Source organism: Chaetodon trifascialis, chromosome 8 (assembly GCF_039877785.1).
Source record: "Chaetodon trifascialis isolate fChaTrf1 chromosome 8, fChaTrf1.hap1, whole genome shotgun sequence".
In the NCBI taxonomy this organism is placed as follows: domain Eukaryota; kingdom Metazoa; phylum Chordata; class Actinopteri; order Chaetodontiformes; family Chaetodontidae; genus Chaetodon; species Chaetodon trifascialis.
The window spans coordinates 4,565,994-4,588,218 of NC_092063.1; the positions used below are offsets into that span (position 1 = coordinate 4,565,994).

The 22,225-nt window shown below is 42.0% G+C and overlaps 1 protein-coding gene across 1 annotated transcript in view; it reads left to right on the top strand.

Annotated features, from left to right (window-relative positions):
- hspg2 (heparan sulfate proteoglycan 2) overlaps positions 1–10,739 on the top strand; it is a 93,326-nt gene extending 82,587 nt beyond the window's left edge. Inside the window, exons 68-83 of the mRNA XM_070968145.1 lie at positions 61–205; positions 290–392; positions 479–588; positions 1,045–1,153; positions 1,413–1,511; positions 1,622–1,843; positions 2,099–2,343; positions 2,434–2,605; positions 3,026–3,148; positions 4,992–5,067; positions 5,155–5,233; positions 5,610–5,657; positions 5,965–6,035; positions 6,137–6,220; positions 6,769–6,872; positions 8,155–10,739. Of these exons, the coding sequence (XP_070824246.1) occupies positions 61–205; positions 290–392; positions 479–588; positions 1,045–1,153; positions 1,413–1,511; positions 1,622–1,843; positions 2,099–2,343; positions 2,434–2,605; positions 3,026–3,148; positions 4,992–5,067; positions 5,155–5,233; positions 5,610–5,657; positions 5,965–6,035; positions 6,137–6,220; positions 6,769–6,872; positions 8,155–8,327 (1,963 nt within the window). The 3' untranslated portion in view covers positions 8,328–10,739. The remainder of the gene's footprint in view (positions 1–60; positions 206–289; positions 393–478; positions 589–1,044; positions 1,154–1,412; positions 1,512–1,621; positions 1,844–2,098; positions 2,344–2,433; positions 2,606–3,025; positions 3,149–4,991; positions 5,068–5,154; positions 5,234–5,609; positions 5,658–5,964; positions 6,036–6,136; positions 6,221–6,768; positions 6,873–8,154) is intronic.
- The last annotated feature ends 11,486 nt before the right edge of the window (positions 10,740–22,225 follow it).

The following is a 22,225-nucleotide window of genomic DNA, read 5'->3' on the forward strand; positions in this document are numbered from 1 at the left end:
CTTCAGCTGACTGGAACACAGCACAGATCCTGTTGTTAATCACATGCTATGCTGTCTCAGGTTTGACGTGGGCTCTGGCATGGCCACCATACGTGACAATAACCCCATCAAGCTGGGAGAGTTTCACACGGTTGAGCTGTATCGAAACCACACCTTGGGCTACATTATTGTAGATGGAGGGGAGCCCATCAACGGCAGCTCGCAGGTCAGTGTTAGTGCAGCTGTCACGGTTGAACATTTTAAGTTAGCACTTAATGTGTTCTCACAAATGCACATTTCCTCTCCTCAGGGCAAGTTCCAGGGCCTGGATCTGAATGAGGAGCTGCATGTGGGCGGCTACCCCAACTACACACTCCTCGCCAAAACTGCTGGCATTAAGACCGGATTTGTTGGTAAGACGTCACACTGTTCACACCAGGACAGGAAAATACAGGATGGAGGAAAAGGCTCAAATTTATTGGATGTTTCTTCTGTGCAGGCTGTATCCGTCAGCTGGTCATCCAAGGTGATGAAGTCATCTTCAAAGACCTGGACCGCAGCTCTACTGGAGTCTCAAACTGTCCCACCTGCAAAGATCGCCCGTGCCAGGTCAGTGTGATCATTTGCTAATCCTTTCAACTGAAAACAGCGCAAAGATAATATATTTAATGTTTGACCAAGCAGGAGCAACTAAAGGCTGGGAAAGATGTGGGATGCTCCAAAAACACCTGTTTGGATCATTCCACATGTACACAGGTTGATTGGTAACAGGTGATAGTATCATGATTGGGTATGAAAGGGGCGTCCTGGAAAGGCTCAGTGGTTCACAAGTGAGGATGGAGAGAGGTTAACCACTTTGTGAACACATGATTGGATGAAAGATGTTAGTACATGGGCTCAGGAACACTTTGTAGAACTGTTGATGGTAAACACAGTTCATTTGTAAATGATTGCATTCTGCTATCATTTACATTTCACACAGCGTCCTGACTTTTGGTGTCAGGGTTGTATCTGTCTTCTCTGAAGCACTAATATCCAGTTATTTTCTTCCATGTCATCATTCAGAATGGAGGGAGCTGTGAGGACTCAGAGGCCAGCTTGTACAAGTGCACCTGCCCCAGAGGATTCACAGGCAGCAACTGCCAGCACCACTCATCCCTGCACTGTCACTCAGGTACAGCCTCCACCTGACCACACAAACAAACCAAAGCTATCAGCTCCATTGGTATGCACCATTAACAGTTCAGTGTTATACTGGTAAATAATAAAAATTAGTGTTTTTTCCATTGAGAAACTGAGCCATCCATGTAAAACCAACTTTATTTTTCCACACACAAAGTGGCATCTTATCTTATCTTATCTTATCTTATCTTATCTTATCTTATCTTATCTTATCTTATCTTATCTTATCTTACTGTCTGTGCCTCCCACAGAGGCCTGTGGACCAGATGCCACTTGCATCAACCGACCAAACGGCCTGGGCTATGACTGCCGCTGTCATCTTGGCAAGTTTGGAAACAAATGCATGGATGGTAAGACGGGAAGTTATTCTCTCATCTCCCATGAAGTGTTTTTAGAATATAAACAATGTTTATGTAGATATTTTTCATGTGTAATTAAATATTCTGAACACTTTCTCCAGGGGAACTGGTGACCACGCCACTGTTTGATGGCGATGAATCATACATAGCCTACCCCCCCCTGACCAACATTCACGATGACCTGCGTGTTGAGCTGGAGTTCAAGCCCCTGGAAAGAGATGGCCTGATGTTCTTCTGTGGAGGGAAGAAAATGAAGGTGGAGGACTTTGTTGCCATCTCCATGGTGGAGGGACATGTGGAGTTCAGATATGAACTGGGCACAGGTAAAGCATGGACACAAATCTGTTGTCATTTCAGAAAGTATCAGTGTGTTAGTCCTTTAAATATCTACAGGTGAATGTAACTTGCATCATTTTGCTTCTGCTTTGTGTTTTATGAATGAACATTATGAAGATTTAGAGTTAGATTTGAACTGAGACTGAAAGAGTTAAATTCCTATTTCACAATTATTAGCCGGATAATACTGATTATGAAGTGAGTTAAACCTCCAGTTTCATGAGGCTGATTTTGACTTTCAGGCCAGGCAATTCTTCTCAGCCCAGAGCCGGTCTCTCTGGGCCAGTGGCACAGAGTCGTGGCCGAGCGAAACAAGAGGGCCGGCCACCTGAAGGTGGACCAGGGCCCAGTGGAGAGGAAGACGTCTCCAGGAAAAGCCCAGGGCCTCAACATCCATACCCCCATGTACCTGGGAGGCGTCCCCCTCATGGACATCCTGCCTAAGCCCGCCAATGTCAGCGAAATGTTTGAGGGATGCATAGGAGAGGTGAGGCGGCAAAAGAAGGAACGAAACAAAACTTCACAAACATTTTTTTCTGTATGTGGCAGCTGAAACTCGTTTGCACTGCCTGCTCAGGTTTCCATCAACAACAAGAAGGTGGATCTGTCCTACAGCTTCACAGAGAGCAGGTCTATCCGCACGTGTGTGGACAACAGCCCGTGTGACCGCCGGCCCTGCCTGAACGGTGGTCACTGCATGTCAAGTGTGGAGTATGAGTACCAGTGCCTCTGTAAGGATGGATTTGAAGGTCAGTGCTCGCCTATTTGTCGTCCAAACACTGGAAAAGATGTCTGCATAAGTACAACTCTAATCTCTCAACACGACTAATGATTATTTGCAGCACAGTTCTGGATTCTGGTGCATAATCTGATTTGTGTGTGTGATTTTTAACTTCATCTATAATTGGAACATTTTCTGAGCTGTGTCTTGTTGAAGGCGAGCTCCTTAACCTTAAACTATAGACAACTTCAGGACCTAAAATCCGGTTAAAAAAACAATACAAGCACGTCCTCTCCTTCAAAAAATCTGGATATTTTTCAGTTAAACCAAAAACCAATAAACATTTTCCACGTATCCTCTCCAAACCCCGTTAACTCACCTTTCCTTTGGTGTGAACTTGACCTTCGACCTTTCACCCCTGACCCATATCTGGTATGTGACCCCGCAGGTGAGCGCTGTGAGGTGGTGAAAGACGTGTGCGAGAGCGACCTTCAGTGCCAGAACGGCGGCAGCTGTGTCGACGGCCAGTGTGTGTGTACACCCGACCACACAGGCCTGAACTGTGAAGAGAGTAAGTAGCTGCATAACAATAGTTACTACATATTTTATCAGAATTGAAGCCAGGAAGAGCAAAACATTGATTGTATTAATGATACAACTTCAGTTGCAGCCAGTTTGTCCAAAAGCTGTTCTGAAACATCTCCAAAGCATTTCCCGCCTTACAGCACATGTGACTTAGCGCATACCCCCGCATCCTATAGACAAGGATATTTATAATCAAAGCAGACAGACTAGGCATGCAGTCTCAAATGAGGCCATATCAGTCACATTCTCCTCAGTATGAAGCCCTTCTAACATCAGACAGTTCACCCCCGGCATTGCACGGCATGCTGGGAGGATCAACCCTAAGTGATTACTTATGTCTTACGCTCTCATGGCTATATCCTGCACACACAGGCCAGGTCTCCAGCCTCGCCGAGGCCCAGTGGAATTTGGAAGCTAAGGAGGCGAATGGTACAGTATTTTCTCTTTCAGCCTGCCTGACACAACCGTGACTAACAGGGGCCTGTCTGAGCTGGAGGGGCCCCGCGTCCCTTCCAAGCTCAACCTGTCTACTGCCTAACACATGTTCGCGCATAAACACAAACCAAACATGTGTCTGTACTCAACTGGAAACTGAGGCTCTTATCCCCACTGGAAAGTTGGGAGAGGGGAATTCTGCATCTATATAAAAAGGTAATAGGATGGGAGTCTGTAGTCTGGAGATCAACCGATTTATGCTTCCTGTTTTTGGACCCATGTGAAATGTGGAATTCCCCTTGTTTTTGTTTTTCCCTCCCATCACGTCGATGCCTGTGAGACGGCCACTCACAACATAAAATCTTGTCTCCGTCTACTTCAAGAATGCCTGTCTGTGAAACAAGAAAACACACACAAACACTTGTTTTTCTCTCTGGAACATTAAATTCACACATTTGCGCTGTTACTAACAACTTCAGCTGTCTGTTGAAAGCACAGTGTGACGGAGTTTGGGTGAGTTGATATGAGTTTGGAGCATGAACCCATGGTGAGTTCAGTTTGATGAAAGATGGTGTAATGTTTGAGGGATGGCAGATGACTTGCTCGTGTTGGAAAGGAGTTTGCACCATGGAGCCTGGTTTGGTTATTCTCAAGATATTTGTTGTATTGAAATTGTAGTATTTGAGTTTTGGCATACAATGAAAGTTAGGATTATATTTTATCTCATATGTTTTTAAGTGAGACTTTGTACTTTTACAAAGAAGAAATAAGCAATAAAACACACGCAACTGCTCATTTCTGTACACTCAGAGGTTGCCGTTATAGACTTGATCTGATATGTAGCTTGTGATGGCTAATCTTAGCCAATGCTAGCAAACTTTAAACAAATATTGCTTTGTGACTGACATTACTGAGTCAGTTTGCAGGTATATACAGTGTTTATTGAATTTATCCAACTGAAAAAGAAGTAAATAAGAGTAATAAGGTCAGCAAACTTTATCCAGTAATATCGGCTACACATGAGTTTCTAGGCCTCGCTAAAGTTTGCTAGCATTAGCTTAGATTAGCTAAGATACACTTCATAAAAGATGGAGTGTATTTAACCAAGCATGGGTGCAATTTAGTGTTTAGAAATTCTAATTTTCTTTGGTAAAGGAAAACTTACATCTTCTGTTTTTAAAAACACCACCAAGAAATAAAATACTCTGGTCGGTGATTTATGTGAAAGACTACCTCTTTGTCTAGAACTGTTGCATCTAACCAAGCCTGTCTTAGCAGGGTTTCTTCCATGCTTTGGCCACTGGAGGGCGCCATAACAATGAGGACGAAAGTTCACAGCACCTTTGCTGTTGTTCGACTGTCATTTTGATTTGTGCCTTCTGCATTTTTTGTAGATTCACCTTATCAGTATGCAGCTCATTTCCACAATGATGGCTACATTGCCCTTCCTAAATCCATTTTCCCAAGAAGGTAACTGCAGTTTGCTTTTCTTGGCTGTTCTGCTGTCACAGATGGTGCAACAAGCGTAAAATTAATGTCATTTTATTTCTGTTTTAGTGCCCATGATTCGCCAGAGACCATCGACCTGGAGATCAAAACCGGCTCCTCTGAGGGTCTGATCCTGTGGCAGGGAGTGGTGAGTCCTGGTCCTGTCTTGAGTCTTATCTCTGAAGGACCAAGCCCTGATTTAATCCAAATCTTAAGCCTGGTACTCACATACTTCCCTTCCACCTTTTCATTGTCATCCTAACTTTGCTACTCAGCACGCTTAATCATCACCATCACCTCCCGTGTAAAGGAGTGACACTCATTAATGTCTCTGTAATGTAACATTCAGCAGGTTTTAACTGACATGTTAACAATCATTCATCTTGAGCGGCGTTCATCGTGCTGCGTCCTCGGTGGCACGGAGGCTGTAACGTTGTTGGGCATGTTGGCTGCGAGCCCGGCTCTGTCTGACACGACTAAATAAATGCATGTTGCTTCTCTAACTCACCCTCCATTTTCCTCAGGAGACCAATGGCGCACGCAATTTGCGAAAGGTGCATGCTAGTAAAAAGGTATCCACTCAAGCACATGACACTCCTTATTTATTTGGCATGTTTCATAATGTGTGCTTTCCATACAAATATAGAATTACAATTGTCAGATATGTCAAGAGACTCACATGATTTAAAATTAAATGTATGCACGACGGCTTCTGTTGTCACTTTGCATGGATGGTTTTACATCACGCTGCGATCTGTATGCATTACCTCATGGTTGTTTTTATAACATTATGTGCAGACGATTACTGCAGGGAAGCTGCTCAGTGGTTCACAGTATTCAGTCATACAGCATCCTCTTCTAAAACACATTTATTTCCAGGAACTTGGAGAACACGGAAAAGGAAAGGACTTCATTAGCCTCGGCCTCCAGAATGGACACCTTGTTTTCAGGTGACCTTGCCCTGTCTCCCCAGAGTTCTGCGAGCTCTGAGCATATTATTTTCAGCTCATGTTCATGTTGTCGTAATGCTGGTAATATTTGTGATATCCAGTTACCAGCTGGGCAGTGGAGAGGCAGAGATCTTGTCCCGGACGTCCATCAATGATGGGAGATGGCATAGAATCACAGCAGTCAGGTAGGATTGCATATTATACCCTGCAGCCTCTTGTACAAACTAACGATTAGTAGTAAAGTCTTAATGACAAGAGTGTAAAGCTTAACCTCTGTAAGCTGAGAAGGAACCTGAGAAGGATGATCCACACACTGTTGCTGACGTAATGTACAGTAATTGCAGTATTTTGGTTGGTAAAACATCAGGAAAGATTCCAGATGTTGATCACGCTCCATCAACTGAAATAAAGATTTTGTAGGTCTTCTGCATCATGATTTTCACTGTAGTCAGTAGTTTGTGTAAACTGATTCAGCATACAGTTGTGAAGTTAATGGCTGAAGAACACATGCAAACATCTGAAATAGCAGCATGCTTTGGAAAATTGTCACTCATTATGCTCTTGGTCTGTTTTTAAGTTTAATTTGTGCTCTCTTGTTATGTAACTCACCCAATAATTTAAGTTTAATGCTCCACTGTAGCAGCAATATCAGCCCTCATCAACATATCAACTGCATCTGTATGTTTCAGACTCGTCTGTGTGAGTTCAGTGTTCATCTCCTACTTTCTTGCAGGACTGGAAAAGACGGATACATCCAGGTTGACGGAGACGCTGAGCTACATGGACAGTCTAAGGGCAGGAGCCTCATGGTCAACACCAAAGGCAGCATATATCTGGGTGAGTGGACTGAAAGTATGGAGGCCAGAAAGTGACAAAATGTCACGAAACCTGATCAGACAAGTCAGATATATAACTGAAAACATCAAATTCCAATAATGTAAATCATTAAATTTTAGAGTGAAGAATTGACAGAATGACAAAAAAATAAATACTTGGTTACAAAAAAGCCCTTCAACAACCCTTTCTAAGGGATCAAAACAGGGTGATCCAAGATAAAGTTACAAAGTGCACATCATTGTAAACTAGGACTCAGCCTATAGTGCAGTTAAACCATGGCTTAAACTTTCCTTTCTTAATTTTCCTTTCAACATAATAGCATCCATATGCCTCCATCGAAAGCCATCCATTGTCGCCTGGTTTTCACAAGGAGGCGGCGGAGAATTTGCGTTCGCCGTGTGTTTGGCCATCAAGTGGTATTTCAGACTGGATGTGCTGCGGTGAAAATTCAGTTCACACCAACAATACACACAGATAACTTTGGTCTTGTCAGTCGACCCATCCGACAACTTTTTGAAACTAAACTTTCCATTCAGAATCTTGTCCACACAAACCGCTCGCCTACTCTTTTACAGCTAGCGAGCAGGCAAGACCAAACATATGCGTGGGGCGTGCCTATTGTTTTGTTTCCAGTTTACAATTGGATCCTGTAGTTTTTCTAACGTTACTAGCATTGGTCACAGCTTATAAAAAACTACAACTTCACTAGGTCACAAAGAATGTTAATCTCGCGCTAAAAAAATGACGCAGTTAAAATTGATTTGCGTTAACGCATTAATAACACGATATTTTTAACAGCACTAATGTATATATATGTTTGTTTATATGTGTTTGTGTGTTCATGTATTACTTGTTGTGGGGACATAAATCTGTTTACATAGTCACATTATGGGGACAAAGTGCAGGTCCCCATAATATAAATGATTACATTTTAGACTTGGGTCCAGGTTTGGGTACAGTTATGGTTATGGTTAGGGTACAAGGAAATTAATGTTAGTCTATGAAAAGTGGGACGAAAGGGAAGAAAACCAACCGTGTGTGTGTGTGTGTGTGTGTGCGGGGCAGTGATGAGGACTGTGCGGCCAGCTAAATTAACTGGAAACAAACACTGTATTTTTGGCGGTTTTGGCCTTCCATACAGAGACTTCCTCAGTGCAGAAATGAGTGAAGTCATCTCAGTCATTTATTTAAAGCTGTATCAGTGAACTGTTTCGTGGGTGCAAATGTGCAAAGAGGACGTTTAGCACTGGTTGCTCATTGCGTGTGTGTTCCCATGTGACAGGCGGAGCCCCGGACATGGCTGCCATGACAGGAGGGAAGTTTTCAACGGGAATGACGGGCTGCGTGAGGAACCTGATGCTGATGAACGCCCGGCCGGGACAGCAGCCAGCCCAGGCCATCGACCTGCAAGCCCACGCGGCCCACGGCGTCAACGTGCAGCCGTGCTCCTCATAGATCGCAGCGCGCACACGAACACACACACACGAAAACACACGCACACACACAGAGACTATGGAGTGACGACAGACACACACAGCAGACTCACACAGAGAGACTTACACACAAAGAGGCTGACACAAACTTGGTGCTTCGCTGCTACCAAAAAAAAAGCAAGATGACACAACAGGATACGTTTCTCTGTGTGCAGTAAAACCAAAAAAAGAGAGAAAAAATGAAACGATATTAACAAGTCTTCTCTTCCTCAGTGTTGTATTCTCAATGAAGGACTATTAACACAGGAGAACCAGTACAGTTTACATACTTCCAGCAGTAGTTTTAGCCATGAGAAGAGTAAGAGTAAAACATATTAGGCCTTCTACGATGGGTCAGATCCTATGGAGTTGGAGATGTTTTTACAGCACTGAATTTTTATTTATATACATATGAATATATATATATTATATTTGTGGGGGAAAACATGCAAACTAACCATAACTGCTCTTCAACTTTCCTAGAGTTTATTCTGGGTTCTAATACTGTGTGTCCAAGGCTTTTTACAGGCCTAACTGTATTAATACTTGAAGACGTTTAGGCCTTCTTTCTTCACTTCTGTAGAGGAACCTTTTTTGCGAGCATGCTTACAGTCTTTTTGCAAATTGTTGGGAGAGGAGTGCACACGGTCACGGTCACATGCAGCTTCAGTACACAACTCAGGTCGTCTGATACACATTAATCACCGCAAATGGCTGATACATTTTTTTTTTTTGCTTTCGCAGCGTTGTTGTGTCTCCCGTGTCTGTATTTGTTCTTTTTTTATGAAAAGAAAGAAACCTTGGTGCTAATGTCAGACATGAAGATACAGCACATACGGTAGTCATATGGTTTCATGTCTGTCCCACGCAGAGGTGTGGGGTTTTTTTTAGTCATTTGGTTAGCAGTATACGCTAGTGTCACATTTGTTGATATGCATGGCGTTTGAGGTTGATTTTATAAGAGTATGGCATGATTTGTTGCCTCCACAGCCTTATTTGATTGAGTAGATCTCAAAAAACAGCTGACTGAAAAGCGTGTCATTTTTTTTTAACGTGTGAATGTTGAAAATATTGTTTTACGTGTAAAACTATCTGCCAGTCAGGTAGATATCTCTGTCAGTTAAGAATGAGTGTGTTCGCTTGCATTTCGCATAGGTCACTCTACTTTAAGCCCCAGTACAGAGTCAGGTGTGTGTGTGTGTTTGTGTTTGTGTGCGTGCGTGTGTCATTATCCATAATCCTCAGGAGGGTCAACCCAGAACTGCCTCAAGATGTTACTTAATTTTCAGGTTTGGTAGCTTTAGTGACGATTCAGTAAGCTATAAAACTCTGAAGGCTCTGTGGGTTGTTTCCTCTGCAGAGGGAGATTCATCAAACAGCAGTAGGACGCAGTCAGGACAGTGTTTGGTCATGTGAGGATGCAGCGGAAGCCTCCTGCAGGTGCTGTGACCAGTCGTGCAGCTCCGATAAAGCATGCTCGCCCACCTTTAGTCGACCACACCACAGCGGCACGATCACTTTGGGGTTCACAAACCTTTTCTCTTTTTTTTGTAAGCTTAAAGTATTTGTATTAATATCCTAAAAATGAGCACTATCCTTTCTCTTAGAGTTGCTTCATTTTTATTTATTTCGTGTTCTTTTTTCCCCTTTTCCTCTTTTTCATCGCTCCGTTTCAAGGCTTGATTCTGCTGTTTTAGAGCAATCACAGAAGCTTGCTAGTTTCTTTCCTCTGGTTATTGTGTATTGCCTCCCACATCCCCTTGTTTTTCCCCTCATGTTTGAGTTTGAATACGCCCCCCCCCCCCCCTCCCCCCCCCCCGGTAAGTTCCTCAGAATCCCCCAATCCAGTTCCAGGAAGGGTTCACATGCACCTGACTGGGAGCGCCCGGTCAAACGGTTGGAAACTGGTCTTATTATTCACTCGATGAAAAAGTCTTAGACTCCAAATGCAAATAAATTATTTTCTGCACGGAAAGGCGTCATCGCGTTTGTTAAAATCTGAGCACGTGGATACAAAGAGCCACTGCTGGTCCTGGTTTAGGACACTGAAGCAGAGAATGACGGTGTGTGGGTTCCTTTTGTGTATCTGCTCTTAAACTGGATTTTCATACATACACTGTACACTCACGCCCACTGCTTTTTGGTTGTTTTCAGGCCATTGCAAAATATGAACGGTGCACTTTTAGTAACGGTGGAAATTTTTATTTTGAAAGCTTTTTTTAACAGTTTCCTGTTTCACTTCCGACTGGCAGAAAATAACTCGAAAGTTACATGAATGAAATTGTACCAGATGAAACGTTGTCCATGTTCGGACGACCTCACATCCATTTCCAGTGTTGAAAAGACGCTCCCCCTGCCCTTGGTGTTTCTTAATTAAAAACAAAATTCATGTGCTATTTGCAATCTTGTGAGTTTTCTTTCTTCACGTCCGTGTCGCTCTATGCTGGGAGGTTTCTGGAGAAGAAGCATTTTGAGTCAAATCACTTCATTGTTCCCAAATCATCCATTGTACCCAGAAGCCTTCAGCTTGGTCTGATTACACAGCCTATTAAGAAAGTTAAGCCCCAATGTTCCTGTGCAGAGGTTACACCCAAATCAGGTTTCTAGAATAAATCTGTCCCATGGGTCCAGTGCGCTCATCTTACAGAGGCTACTGTATGTGTTTGATAAATTGTCCTGGCAATGGATAAATACAAAATGCATCATGTAAAGTCAAGTTTGATATTGATACTGATAATAGTCTGATTATAATAACAGTAAGGAACATTCATGTACATTATAAATAGTCCGTACAAGTGATTCACATATCTTAAGGTTTTAGAAATATAGTGGTCAGATTGGTCCGCAGTTAACACAATGGCAGTCACAACAGGATGCAGTGAAGTCACCTGATTACAGAGACCCCTTTGAGCCACAGGGTAGCTGTGCGCGAAGGTGAGGACTCATCAGTCTGTGAGAGGATGACGAGGCAGAGGTGGGCTTGTGCCGGCTCAGTTTTCAGGCTCACTTTATGGTCGTTATGTCAGAGAAGGTGAACTCCCATCATAAACAATAGATCTTACATGTGCTTTCACAGGTCTGCCATCCTCTAAAAAGGTGCTTTTTTCCTTAAATTTCTCATTTGCCCAACTAGTTATAGATTAAATCACTGTTACACAATCATGTTTCCACAGTTATATTTCCATATTTATTTGTTTTATATATATATTAAACACATTTCTTACTCTGAATGATTTCGTACCTGCGGAATCATTGATTAACTGTTTTGACACTATTAGATGCAGATGAGAAGCTTGTGGTGTATTTTTAGTAAAAGCACGTAACAATTAACTTATTCAATAAAACTTAACATGCCCTGATGTTCCGGGATGATCCAGGTTTGTATGATTGTAGGGACTAAAAGGCAAAATATATCTTTCTGAGCAGTTCAGATGTTGACCATTCTTTGGTTAATCAGTATCTTGCAAGTCCCCCAATTTAATAGAAGTGCACTAAATCACTTAAATATGACTTACATTTTGGGGTAAGTCCAAGCCATCTTTCCAATAAATGTTACTGTGACAGATTCATATTATTTCCCATTCTCTGTGGACTGAAAGCGCCACAGCACCAGGCCCAACAGTGGCGTCTAGGGAACACGACATGCCGAACCAGGATCATCTCACTGACCTGCAATTGAATTTCTGCGTGTGCTGATATGTAAAGAACATTTAGTACACGAGTGACAAGAAACACAGCACATGAATGCTTCTTTCTTTTTTAAGACATTCAGTGAGATATCACAAGGCCTGCGGTCACTGCTTGTCAGAAATGCATCACTTTCTTGCCCCTGGGTGTGTTGTGTCACAATGTCATGCACACAGCAGTTAATCGACACCAACCCTGGTTATTTTAGACCTTTCTTTTCATTCAGTGACATTTCACAGCAGGGCTTCAGGCCTCAATTGTTATCTATAGAAACTCGCTTTCAACAGATGAGCTTTCACCTCACTTTGCAGGTAATGTATATACCTGCCAGAAGCCTACTAAAGGCAGCGACACTGACCTTTTAAAATAAATGGCAGTCAGACACAAGTCTTTAAGTTTGGAGTCCGAAAACAGCAACAAGTCCAACAATCATTCCTTTAGGTTGAGTGTCTTTTATTTCTTTATTTGTTCTTTAAGCACACAGGTCTGAATCTATGAGGTGAACCGATGGATTAGATATTTATTAACATGGTTGTCGAGCTCACACAGGAAGTGTATCATCAAGTTGCTCTGTCTCTCTTTCTTTCCGAGCCTGAGGGACTCCTGCTGCCCTCATTCCACGCTGAATTCCACATTGTCTTGACAAGTCTCAATCACACGTTCATTTGACACTACACGCTGCTGAACTGGAGGATGTGTGTTGGTCAAACGCTCAGAAGCTTCAGGAAAAAAGAAAGTAGCATCACCTAGCGTTAACAGACTTACACAGGAAGAGATGGACGTGCAACCCTGCTTCTGAAAGAGTTGGGGCACTGTGTAAAACATGAATAGAAAGAGAATGTAATGATTTGCAAAAGGCAACACATCAAATGCTGAAGCTGATTGTTTTTTGACAATTATATCCTCATTGAGAGTTTGATGCCAGCAACATGTTGCAAAGAAGTTTGGTCAGAGGCAACAAAAGAGTGGAGAAGATGTGAAATGCTGAGAGAAAACAGCTGGTGGATCATCTCAGAGTTAATCAGGTTAACTGGCAGCAGGTGAGCAGCATGACTGGGTATAAAAAGAGGATCCAGAGAGGCTGAGTCTGTCTGAAGGAAAGATGGGGAGGGGTTCACCACTCTGTGACAGCTCCATTAATGCTGAACCATTTATACAGGCGTTGGAGCAGCATGTTGCCGAGTAGACGATGTCTTTCTCAGCGAAGTCGTTGCTTATTTCAGAAAGACAACGGCAAACCAAGTCCTGCATGTATTCCAACAGCGTGGCTCTGAAGTGAAAGAGTCTAAACTGGCCTGTCTGCTTGTCACCCATTGAAAATGTTTTGTGCAAGATGAAATGTAAAATACAACAAAGGAGACCCTGAACTGTTCAGCAGTGTTCATCACATTCTGTTCTCCTTACTTTTAAAGTGTCCCAGCTGTGGGGTCATACATTCACATTACAGCAGCGGGACTGGGCAGCTTCACATTCTTCAGGCTTTCCCTTTAAAAGTACTCACGTAGATGTAAAGTGAAGCAAGACACAGGTCACTGTAATCATTCCTCCTTTCCTTTGTTAAAAGCTCCCTGTGAGTGACGTGGGACTAAATTCTCTCCAAAAACATATTTCAAACTTTTCACAAACTAATGTGAGCTTTCACAAATCTGAGCTCCACCAATTAAGTTGATGCTGAAGTATTTTACTACAAATACACCTTTTATGTGCCCCCCATCCCCGAACCCACAAAAAAAACTCTTACATAATATTGACACCTAGTCCTAGTCTTAGTGTACACTAATTGATAAATAGAGACAAGCATGAGAGATATTTGTTGCCAAATTGTAAAAGTTTTTGATGTATTTATACACTTAAGAGTCTTTCAACTCTTTTTTTCATTTACAGTTTTTCATTTAACCAGAAAGCAAACCTGCTGGTGATATCTGAAGAACTCTGAGGCTGAACCTGTGTGGGAGGAGCACAGGTACAGACATACTGACACAGCACAGACCTCCACATGCTGCCAATAAACAGACTCTTCCTCACATGAGACCATCTGTGTGAGTAAAATTCAAAGGACGTCTCGTTTCTACTTTAATGAAGAACTTGAGTCCATGAGGATTTTTTTTCACATTTTCTCTTCTGAAGATTAACGGATAGAAAATCATGCTGCTCCTTCAGGTACTGTGATTTTATGCATTTTCAGCTGATTCAGGTGATGAATTTAATCAGGGTGTATTCTGGTGATTTCTTTTCCTCTCTTGAACTTGTTTGTTTATTATATAATATGAAAAGATATGACATCATATGACATGATGTTATTATATTACTTATTTTAGAGTTTTGCAGTTTGGTGTCTCCTTGCATCAGGTAATATAATTAATGATTTCTTAATTTTTCTTATTATTTCATAAACACAATAATTTAACAGAAAAACTTGATAACTGATCAAAACCTTCATCTTCTTGCTCCTTCAGACCGTCCGTTTGTTGCCGCTGCATTGGATTGTAAGCCCTGCATTATTTTTTGTTAATCCATTGAGAAATTAAACATTAATGCAGATTGTCAGGATCTAACGTTCCCCCTCCGCAGCCTGTGAGACGGCCTGGTTTGACGAGGGCGATGTTTCCAGAGACGGGGACTCTGAGCTCCTGAGTGACCTGAGGAGGAAGCACTGGACCAGGATCTGCTCCAGCCCGGCGGACATGGAGGCTCAGACGGTCTCTGGAGTCAAGTCGCAGCACACGAGGAACACCTTCCACACGTAAAGACTAGACTCTTACAGTGGCTTTCTCTTTTTATGAATGATAGATGCAACATTTTGAATCATTGTCATGTTTTAGGAATATATTTTTTTCTCAAGCCAAGTGTAACATTAGGATGGGGTGATGATGTGTTCTGCAGCTACAGCTCATCAGAGGGCCTTTTATGCCTGAACGCTGAACAGAAATGGAGACAGTGTGATGATTACAAGGTCAAGTTCACCTGCACAGGACAGTTCTGCTCAGGTACGACGTGCCCGAAATGATCTAACCTAAATGTATCTGAAGGAGAAACATTTGGGCTGAGCTCTTAAATATGTGCTTCTTTGATTCCTCATTGTTCAGAGTGTAGGACGCGCTGGTTTGATCATGATGACCCAACAGGAAACGGAGACTATGAGGTGCTCAGTGACCTCCTGAACATATACCCGAGAGAAATCTGCCCTCAGCCAATAGCCATCGAGGCCCAGACCATCTCTGGAGAACCTGCCTCCAACACCTCTGATGCTTTTTTAAAGTGAGATTAACAACATCAGACAAAACAAGCGAATCACCTGAAGAGGCTGACAGGCGTCACTGATCCCCTCTTCTCCTCTGTGTTGCAGTTATGATGCCACCTATGGGTTTGCCTGTGTAAATGCAGATCAGGGGAGCAGGAGCTGTGAAGATTACAGAGTCAGATTCACGTGTCCGAAAGATTTCTGTCAAGGTGTGTGTCTTCTTTTCATTAAAACGCTTAACATCCATATCCAGCCAAAGAATAGGCCAAAAAATATATATATGTTTAGCTGAACAGCAGTTCTATTAAATCACAATTATAATTGGATGTTGTGTTGGTTGATGGTGTGGCGGCAGGGCCCCCAGTACTGAATATTTGATGCCATTATAAATGTTATTCAATAATATGGTTTAATATAGATTATTCTGAAAAGAAACTGTGATATAATCATTACTTTTATTTCAGAGGGAATTAATTCAGAAATGTTGCACTTAATTAATTCACTACATTTATTTGTTACTAGTTGCTAGTTTGTTTAGTTAGTAGTCATATTGTGGATTCAAATTATATATATATATATATACACGCACAAATATTATGATGTATTACTACAGGTTAAGATAAAATAATTAGAATCCAAGCATATATAAGCTGACATGAGCCGGCTGAAATAATAAGTACTTATATTCTGATGCTAATACTTTCGTATTTTTACTTAAGTAAAGTTTTGAATGCAGGGCTTTCACTTGTAACTGAATATTTCTACCCTTACTTAAGTAAAAGTAGCAATAATATTGGAAAGCAACAAACTAGCCCAAGGTTGAAATAAAGTATAAGTACAGGGTAGGACGGCGACCTATTGCACTCCCAGAAAAGTGAGATTTCTTTTACTAATTTTCATACAACCCCAGAAAGAAAAACATTCCTGTTCTTGCTGAAATCCAGTTTTCCTGATGTATTCGTTGGTAATCTCCACTCAGTGTCGGAGCAGTGTCGAACACAGTGGCTGAACAGTGATACCCCGTCAGATGAGGGTGATGTGGAGTCCATACCGAGACTACTGAAAACTTTTCCTGGTCAAGTCTGCAGAAACCCAATCAGCATTGAGGCCAAGACGGCAAGCGGCATATCTACCAAACACACTGGAGACACATACCTCTCGTAAGCATGTTTTTTGTTTCCAAACGTAAAGAGATGATTCAGTCTAACAGCCTTTCATAATGAGCTCTTTATTCTGCTCTTTATTATATTCCAGCTATGACACTGCTTTTGGGTTTGCATGCATCAATGAGAAACAGGCGAGTAAACAGTGTGAGGATTATCAGGTGATACTGACGTGCCCCTCAGAGTTCTGTCAGGGTAAGTTTTCATGCAGGTAGATTTATTTTACCACAACCAGTTTTATCATTTTATTTTCTGTCTCCATATGCCTGTGTCTGTTTAATGCTTCTCACTGCTGGGCAGGTTGCAGGACACGCTGGTTCGACATGGACAATCCCACAGGGCGGGGGGACTATGAGACCCTGCTCCGGCTGCGGATGCTGTATCCCGCTCAGGTGTGCTCCCAGCCCATGGCCATCGAGGCCATGACAGTGTCTGATGTCCCAGCGCATGAGACCGCCGATGTTTTTCAAGTGTGAGTTGTAGCACAGACAATAACGCTACAGAATATACTGCAATATTGTGAGTTGTTGTGTCAAAGGAATTGTTTGACTTTCTGGGAAATACATAAATCACTTGTTTGAGTTAGATGAGATTATTGATTCTACTGTACCTCCAGAGTCCAGTTATCTTAGCTTAGCATAAAGACTGGAAACAAGGGGAAATGGGTAGCCTGGCTGCATCTTCCTGTTTCTTGGCCTGGAGAAGTCCCATCAGGAGTCTCTGCCAGTTGCCTGGAAACCTAACAACAACAGGAAGTGACTGGACTAAGATTTAGTCGAGCACCACCTGTAAACCACACTATATTATTTTATTGGAATGAATGAATCAGACGTTATTTCATGCAAAGGAACGCAACACAAGGTTCTTTTCATAATAAAAACAGACACAAAAAAGAAAATATGCCCTCCGACACACACAAGCCTGATCCACATCCAGCATCAAGTGGTCGTGTCATAAATACTTACTGTATAAAAACAGGAAATGAGGAAACGCTACCATAACTTTTCATTAATCTACAATCAGGAAACACCAAGGCTCAGTGAAAATACAGATTAAAAAGTCTCAAATTTGCTTTCAAAAGTAGCAGGTGTCTTAGCTCTCAGGCCTTCAGGCTGACGACCTGGAGGCTGGAAGAGATATCATGTGTTAATTATGGAGTGTAAGAGGTTCTGGGAAAATTTTGCTACCTTTGGACAGAGCCGGGCTAGCTGTTTAGCCCTGTTTCCACTCTTTATGCTAAGCTAAGCTAACCTAGCTTCATATTTACCTTACAGACATGAAAGAGGTATTTCCCAAAATGTTGACTACTCCAGTGATTTAGTTTTACATTTCATGCTAAAGAGTTCTCCTTGTGACGAGTAAACTGACGTTCATGTGTAAAATCAGCGGCGTGGCCCTTCAATACTTTGCTCACTATATGTTTTGCAGATATGACGCCACTCATGGCTTTGCCTGCGTGAACGCTGAGCAGCCTGCTGGAAATCGATGTCAAGACTACAAGGTCCGCCTTACGTGCCCACTGGCTTTCTGCTCCGCATGAACAAGCAGTGGTCAACGTTTTTAAAGGGATGAACTGTCGCTGCAGGATGTGTAGTATCTGCTAAGATGACATGGTTAAACATCAGCCTGTTGAGTGTGTTGTGTCTTGTAGGATTTAGTGAAAGGATTTAGTCTCATTCCAAACAACCTTCAGTTTCTCCTCTGGACCTCAGGAAAGGAGAGGAAAACACGTTTACTTGTAGCAGAGTATTCTGGTATGTTTCTACCGTGTCAATAAATAAAGAGAAACTAACATCGTGTCATTTGTCTCCGGGTACTGAAGGCTTATTTCAGCTTTCACACCTCTTTAGAAACAGGACGTCTGTGGGTTCATTTGAATTAGGGTTTCCTTCTGCATATTCATGATGTGTTCAGGGGAAATCGCGCGCAAATAAATTTCCTGGTCCAGACTTCAGAGAGCTGAACTGTTCTCGAATAACACCCGAATATCAAGAGTTAACAAGTCGACGTGATGATCTGGAGTCTCTGCTGGTGGACAGGAGACATGTTTCCATAATAACACAAACCTCCATCCTCCACATCAGTGCTGTGTCATTTGACTTCATCCTTTCATTCATTTCATATGTTTGACTTATAATGTTTAATAATTTCCCTCATTATCGAGTCCATTGTATGTTTTCCTTTTCAGTCACGGCAAATGAATATTCTGATTAATGTGCAACCGTAACCAGTAAATAATTTGTCAGGCTTGAATGGGGGCCCTGCCTCCACAACATCAACCAACACTGCTTGATTCCAAATTCGATTTAATAGAACTGATGTAAATAAATATATATTTTGTGTCAGTCTATTCTAAACCTTATCTCTAATGAATGTGGGCTGTCAGTGCTTAAATTCCTCAGTTCCATTGCCTGCTCCACTCCAGGTTACACCAAACATCTGTAACAAAAACTGCATCTGTAGTCATATCTCCCCTACAATACTTTGTTACACAGGTGGCTTGGTCTGGGAGTGTGTGTTAGCATCACAGAAGCTACTGAATGATGATAGATTTTTGTAAGTTCATGCTTTGTTTTAGATTTGGTGTTTGGTGTTAGTGTAAAATTAAGCTTTTATAGTATATAGTTTATGGTTAAGTTATAGACAGAAGGACTGAGAGAAAAAGGTACTGTTAGTAATCCCTCTGCTGCTTCAGCACCACGGACAGCGCCATGGATTTATCGATACGCGGCACAGGCAGGCTGCTGATATTTCAGAGCCACGGTCGAGGCTATAGATTCCAGTTTGCACAAACCTCAGTCAGATAGAGGATCAATGAGTCAGGCAGACTAACAAAGTCAACTAATCAGCCCCTTTGCATGCTCTCTGCTGCTCGGGGATGAGATGGGGTTAACAAAGGGGGGTGCATTTTGCATTTGGGGATGCACCCTCAAATCACCTTCTGACTATAAGTGCAGTGTCACCTGCAGGTTTATTACATTAAGGCATTCATTAACTCAGAAAAACAATATTGCTATATGCTGTCATAATACCAAAGGACGACTTCGGTAATTGCAGCAGTCCCCTAAACACCATGAATAGTCAAAACTGGGAGTAAAAAATGCGACATTTTCAATTCTCTGTTGTCTCATGAAGCATGATGTCAAAGGTAAGCGAGAATCCAAACGCAGAAACACCAGCCAGAGACAGATATATGGCAGAAACAGCAAGTTTACTGGGTCCTTTAAGCAGGGCAAAATACCGTTCGTAGCTAGAGTCAAAACTGGAAAGCAGGTTGATCAGGCAGAGGTACAGGGTCAGCAGGCAAAGACACGAGTCAGGGAACAGGCAGAGGTCAAAAAGGCAGAACAGAAGAACAGGCGGGATACGAGGCAGGCATAGGCACTAACAACGACCTGGCAGAGAACAATACTGAGGAGCAAATGAGCAGGTGAGAAACAGGTGTGTGGTGGCAGAGCAGGCTGACAGTCAATGCAGGGGGAGTGCAGGAGGGTGTGGGCAGAGCACTGCCAGGAAAAGCTGGCAGGGCTGAGTGGAGGATGAGCAGAGGGGTGTGAGCAGGAGGGTGGGGCTAAGAAGCTCCACCGGAGCCCATGAGACATGAGGTGTTAAAACATTTCCGTATGTCTCACAAAGGCATCTCTGTTAATAATAATGTATGATATATGTAAGGGAAATTCTCCTTGTTGCTTGTTGAGAGTTACATATTCTCTGAAGAATTATGGAGTTAGTGTGATGAATCAGTTCTCTTTAATACATGCAGCATGGAGGGAAGACTCATGCAGAGTGTCCTCTGCAGATCTCCACAATGTCTTAGCTTTTATACTGTAGCAACAAAAAGGACAACTGGTTGTCACATGCACTGTTATTGGTAAATCAGTCCCTTAAAACAATGACCATTTAGGGGAGTGCACTCATCCTGTTTCCCTGGGTTCATACTATACCATAATCGTACCTTAAACTTCCTGTTTCCCTCATTGAATGTCCTTTTGTCCTCTTTCTCACCTTAGTGAGAAAGGGCCACAAAGACTTGTACAATTCATAGACTGATTCCTGTGATAAATAAGTCATCTAATTCCTACATACATTATATAACTATAATATGAAGCTCTGCATTTCCACAGAACTGTGAGTTTTAGCTTAGTTTGTCAAAATAAAGGTTCCAAATCTGATGAAGTCTCAAAAATTACATACATTTTTCAATAATTACAAGCTGAACAACTGGAGACTAACAGTTAACTATTTGAATGCGCGTAATCATAACATGGTCCAGCTTTCCTTACAGTAACCTGGACTAACCCTCCCTGCAGCCTCGGTCACTGCAGATGCCCTCACCCTTTCCCACCTGTCCCACTGACCTGAATCCACCTGCTGGCCTGTTTCTTGCTCTCCAGTCACCCTGTCAGTGTTTGTTGCAATGTTCCTTTATGCCTTTGCTCTCCAGACTCCTGACCCTGAATGCTACTCTGTCCCTGCCTGCCTTCACCTATTCCCTGCCCCATTCCTGTTAACCTGTGGATTCTTGCAACCAAACCTCACTCACTCTCACTCTAAGTTGTGTAATACCTACGTTGGTCCACAAGGCAAAACGTAGTAATTTCACAAAAACGGCTCTGAAATTGTGACAGTGGTACGTTTTATGGGCCTAGTCTTTTCTGCAGACATACTTTAGGTCACGTGACTGCCGAGTTTCTCCCCTGCATGAACAAAAAACATGGCGGACATCCCTTCTATTTTAAGTTAGCTTTGCTTTAGCTTTGTTTTGATAACTTTTCTAGCAACAAATGTACACTTTATTTTCATAGTATCCATTTGGTTTATGTATATGATCCATAGTTTTTCATTTCGACGTACATTCTTTCAGGTCTCTCTACGAAATTGTAGGAAAAATACGTTTTTTGCTGTTGCTACGGTGGTAGCTACGGATGCTAGTAACAATGAACTAGAACGAAGTTGATGTCGGTCACGGACCGAGTTGCTCTTAAAACTGGTTACGCTACATTTGACCACAAAAAAAAATTAAAAATTAATGAAAGAGCTCAAAGCATTTTAGCCACAATACAAACTATAGAACGTTCCGATCTTTGTAATTTACACTTTACTGTTAATACGTGATTTGTGTAACTTTATTTAATAAGATAAACCTAACAAATTATTACCATCTTTTAAAACAGGTTTGATTAGACCACAAACTATGATCTCATACAACAAATCAATTTCTGCTTAATTTGTCTTTATATACTATACTGGTAGTTTTATAGTTTCTTTTCATGAATTTTATTCATTTATTTATTTTATTCAGACGTGTGTATTCATACTGCTACAACAATTTTGTTCCCCTTCTGGAGTAAATCAATCATTTAATCAATCAATAAATCAGTCATTCTTAGCTACTTCTGTGTGAAATGCTGCACTTGAAATCACTGAGCTGTGCCTGCCTTGTCCTCTGCATTTGGGTCCTTTTCTTCGCAGCCTTGTAGAAGCTGCCATGTGACAAGAACAAATTCAACGCACTTGTGCTTTATTATTTTCCTCCACAGTTGTTAAAGACAGATGATCATTGGCGCAGAAGAGCAGACTAACCTTCAGGTATTCATGAATATGCAAAAATGTTGTTGGCATGGTCACTCATGAAAACACAAAATAAGAAATTTGAGAATATTGTGCGCTGATAACATTTATTTCACAGAGTCTTACAGTGATGATCAGTGATTTCCTTCTTGTATTTAATTGTCTTAACATTGAAATAATAACAGCAGTATATCAGTAACTTTAGTGAAATAGAGGTTT